Here is a 4,751-nt window from a genome sequence, read left to right on the forward strand (position 1 = left end):
ACCAGGAGCAGGAGCCAAGGGAACAGCTGGAGCTGTGTAATGGGAGGGTTAGGCTGGATATCAGGAAAAGGTTCTTTCTCCCAGAGGGTGGTCAGGCACTGACCAGGCTCCCCGGGGAGTGAGCACAGCCCCAAAGCCGCCAGAGCTCAAGGAGGGTTTGAACAATGCTCTCAAACACAGGGTGGGATTGTTGTGGTGTCTGGGCAGAGGCAGGAGTTGGGCTGGATGATCCTGTGGGTTCCTTCCAGCCCAGGATATCCTATGGTGAGGTAAGGGTTCATGTGGTGACTCAAGATGCAGCAGCTGAATGCTGTTCTCCCAAAGCCCTGTTGCTACTTGTGACTCTCCTGAGGGTTGTTTTGGCAGCTTTCAGATAGGGACTTACAGGAGTTCCTCTGCTTTGGCTGTGTGCTTCCTGCTAGTCCTGCTGCCAGCTGGTGATGCCCACCCCACAGCACTCTTCTGTTCCTTCCTGAAAGAAAGGCCCACTTTAACAGTGGGGAAATCATTCCCAGAGAATACTGAAATTAAACAGAAAAAGGCAAATCTGACCCACGTTTTCCCATGCAGGCTCATGCGCACACTCACACTCACACTCACAAGACATGGCTCACCCCAGATATTTCCCGGCCCCACCAGGCGTGGAGCCAGCCATGCATAACAAACAACACGACCCCGTGAATGGCCACGCAGCGAAGCCAAGCTGTTTGCCTGATCCATCCGTCATTGTTCAGCCGGCTTTTCCCACTTTGAACGAGGGTTTGTGGCATCAGGAAGTTAAAAGGAGTCAGGAGGGGGGAAAAGGGGGAGTGTTTCTTTTAAAAAGAGAGTGAGATTGGAGAGGAGGACACAGGCACTCCAAACCCTGTCTGTGCTTGGTATATTAGGCAGCCAGTGCTCTTGGCTGGGAGCCCAGACGAGGCTTTTGTAATCAAAACATGATCTTGTATGCTGTGCAACCAGTGCTGAGAAAGGCCGTCTGATGGCTCTCCTATTTTAGCTCTGCTCTGGAATCCGCCGGGCTCCGCCGCCGATGTCCAACATGCACCGAGCTGTGAGTGCTGCCTGCGCGGGGCCTGGGAGGGGCGGGGGCGCTGGGGTCCCTCACCCCAAAAGGCCACGCAAGGACTTGCACTCGCTTCCTTCAGGGTGGCCTTTCGGCGGCTGTCGCTTTGTTTTCTTGCCTCGCCTGGCTGCCAGCAGGCACGGGGAGCAAACAAGCCTCACCGCACCGCGGGAGGGGTGCTGGGGGGAGCGCATTTTGGGTGCTGGGGTTTACATCCCTTGCCGGGGCAGGTTGTGGCGGCTGGCTCAGAACAAGGTGCCTCTCGGCAGGCAGATAACAAACAGAAACGCAGGCAGTGCTGGATGGTGCCTGTGCTGGTGAGGGCTTCAGCTGCAGCTGTCAAGGAAGAGGATATTTCTTAAAAAGAGCGGATACATTTGCTTACGCAGAAGAACGTTAGTACGGGCCGCTCCTGTCCCCTCTCCCTCCCCACCCCCCCCGCCATTCACACTTTCCCAACCCTGCTGTCTCTGAGGTCTCGCTGTAGAAGCAGGCGATCGTAGAAGCGTGTGGGAAAACACTTCACGCAGAGACAGTCTGGAGCGAGGTGTCCCTCCAGCCCCCAAGGAGCTGCGTAGCCAGTGTGTGTGCCACTTAGGAGAGGGGCTGTGACACAACGGGATGTCGTCATTTAACTGAAGCCTAAAGCCGATAGCTTTCAATTTTCTCCTTTTGTGACATTTTAATTTGCAGTAGAATGAGGCCTCTCGTTCCGTGGCTATGCCTTGCTCTTGGGGAGGCTTTGGGTTCAGCTGATTGCTGATTCAAAGCCATCGCACGTTTGTTCTGCCAAAGCCATTTATAACTCTCTGTCGCGGTGACATACGGGCACCTTGGCTCCCCGGAAGAGCTTTACTCTGGGGAGGGCACGGTGGAGCCACCTTCCATCCTGAGCATCAGCTCTAGCACGGGCTGGGGCAACGGGTTCGTTCCAGAAAGGGAGGACAGGGCCCGGCCCCCTGTTATCGGCTGGCTGGGAGCGGCAGCTGACGAGCAAACGCTGACTGGGCTGAAGTGTACAATGGGTGAGCCCCTGGGAGCTGAGCGTGGGCTCCACACGCTGCCCAGCGCTTCGGCCGCGGGGCCCGGGTGTGCGGGTGAGCGACCCCTCCCGCCCACAGCTTCCCAGCATTTGCTGAAACAGGTTGTGCACAGAGAAACACCATAATGGCTTCGTTAATAAAGGGAAGGAGAAGTGCTGAACACCAGCAAACTTTCCTTCCAGTGACTTGTTTCCAGCTGGAAATGGAAGGATTCCCTCCCCCCCGATACCAGCCGTCTTGCAGTGTAGACAAAATGCTGACAAATGGGCAGAGGGAGGACAGCCTGACAGGCCTTTTCCATTTTTTGCTTTAAAAAGAGAAGAGCATGAATAAAACCTCTGCAGGAATTTTAAATTTTTTCTCAAGCCGGCAGCTCTGCCAGTTCTCCTTCAAAAGAATCTGAAGATGAAAGGGGTGTGTTTGAGGGCATGCACCACTTTGATCCCACCCTTAGCAGCCAACACCCCAGAGCTCAGTAAACAGTGAACCTGCCAATTTAGTGCTCCCAGAACAGCTTCTGTTCAGGTAAACACCGAATTTGGCTTTAATCAGCCTTGCAAAATGCCCATGGAACTGTATCCACCCACAAAGGCAATCTGCTCACCTGTCGCATATCCGATGATGAATGGCAATGGAAAAGCCATTTGTTTCCCACAGATCTTGACAAAATCCCATTGTCCAGCAGAAGAATGTGTGGAGGCAGTTTAAATGTTCTTGTTGTCCCACCGGGACACAGATGTGTGCCCGTGTCCCTGTGTCCTGGTGAAGCAGCCCTTGGCAGGGGCTGTAGGATCAGATACCCCTCACGAGGGACGCCAGTGGAGATGGGCTGGTGCAGGAGCTGCGGTCTGTGTCATGAGCAGGTTCTGCTGCCTTTCCCTCACCGATGTCTGACACTCAGCACGCCTCCTCCATGCCTGAGAACACGTGAAGGTGAGGGTCATGTACTGCATGCAGATAAGCAGGGTGTTAACTCTGGAGCCCACTGACAGCCATCAAAGTGGGGCAGCAGCGCTTTGCTCAAACTACCTCATTGCTGAACAAAAATTGTAAGAAAAGGAAAGGTGAATTCTGTCAGGAAAAGTCAGGGAGAAGTGATGGGAAAGACTCTTTCACTTCCCACCCTAACCAGACAGAAGGAGCAGGTTTCATCCTGTTGGTAAAATGACTGAGAAGAGCTTTGCTCCTTGTGTTTCCAGGATGCTGCTGTGGATGATGCTGTGTTAAGGAAGAAAGAGCAGAAAGATGTTGAACTTGATAAGAAAATCTTGGCTTTGCGGAAAAAAAACGAAGCACTGATACGAAGATACCAGGTGAGTCTGCAAGTCCTTACCTTCCCCAGTTCTGATCTGGGGTCCTCAACTCACAGTGTAAAGAAGATTGTCAGCACAGTCAGAATGACTGTGTTACATAGATAGCATATTTGTATTAGAAACACTCAGAGCAGGTGGGTAGAGCTCTGCCTTTAGCTTAGGCTTTACCTTAGCCTTTAACTACAATTCTTGAGTTGCTTCAGAGAACAGACACTGACACTTGCCTCACTGCTGCAGCATCTCCTCGCCCACTGCCACCTTCCTCTGTCTGCATCCCATAACTGGGACACAAGTTGGTCCACTCCCTCTTAGAGGTGGGTCCATTTAGCAGAATTAAACAGGAAAATGAACAACATCCAGGTACAGGCTTGTGATAAGGGGTATCTGTGTTTCAGGAAATAGAAGAGGACAAAAAGCGAGCGGAACAGGAGGGAATGGCTGTTACCTCCAGGAGGCCCAAGCAGGATGGACTCACTATTACCATCACCAAAGCTCACAACGTAAGTGGTGCCTCTCCTTCACCACGGGCCAGCTCTCACTCCAGTCCTGCTGCTGCAGAGTGGCATTTCTGAGAGAGACCATCCACAACAAAGTTCTTTGAGCCCAGGAAATACATCCTAAGCCCTGAAAAGTGTGTGCGAATTCTGCAGAGATGTGTGATCAGAGTGATTTTAGGTGCTGCACATACGTTTCCAGCCATGCCCAGGCACCTCTACCCATGCACAAAGAGATAACTGGCAGATGACTCGGTGTGTGAACAGGCACACTTGGCCATCGACAGGTCCCAGGTGTCAGCATCACTGCAAATATGTAGGCACAGTATATCAGGTGTATGTGTGTGTGTCACTGGAGGCATCAGGAGTGCCTCTGAGAATGCCATAGGCTGGGAAAACTTATGGTCTCCTTAGGCTTTGGGAGTGAGCAAAGCAAGTGGCCCTGGGCCAGAGACTGTGAGTCCCAGGTTTCCTTCCTAATTGGATCAAATCTGATAAGCTCTGTCCACCCATCCTGGCAGCATGGGGCTTGGGAAGCCAGTCCTGCCTTAACCCCTTGGTGAACTTCTCTGCCAGAGCTCATGCAGAGCCTGCTGAGCCAGCCCACCCTGCTTTCAGCACTCCGGGGTTGTTGGATCCAGGCCAGTGCATTGCTCCCCTCCCACCTGGCCACGGCCCTCACCTCTCTCGGGGTGCGCTGCTGCACACATTTTTCTCTCACACAGGACCTGAAAGATGCAATTACCCAGACTGAACACTATGGACAAGATAGCCCAGCCCTCTCGATGGTGAGCACCACCCTCAGCCATCCACTTGGCTTCCAAGGCCAACTTCA

At 53.1% G+C, this 4,751-nt stretch overlaps 1 protein-coding gene across 1 annotated transcript in view; it reads left to right on the top strand.

Moving 5' to 3' along the window:
- The first annotated feature begins 920 nt into the window (after positions 1 to 920).
- The window catches only part of CCDC9B (coiled-coil domain containing 9B), a 25,659-nt gene continuing 21,828 nt past the window's right edge, over positions 921 to 4,751 (top strand). The window contains exons 1-3 of the mRNA XM_014309292.2: positions 921 to 1,054; positions 3,309 to 3,422; positions 3,818 to 3,922. Of these exons, the coding sequence (XP_014164767.1) occupies positions 1,034 to 1,054; positions 3,309 to 3,422; positions 3,818 to 3,922 (240 nt within the window). The 5' untranslated portion in view covers positions 921 to 1,033. The remainder of the gene's footprint in view (positions 1,055 to 3,308; positions 3,423 to 3,817; positions 3,923 to 4,751) is intronic.

This window comes from Geospiza fortis, unplaced genomic scaffold, assembly GCF_000277835.1.
Source record: "Geospiza fortis unplaced genomic scaffold, GeoFor_1.0 scaffold450, whole genome shotgun sequence".
NCBI lineage: Eukaryota > Metazoa > Chordata > Aves > Passeriformes > Thraupidae > Geospiza > Geospiza fortis.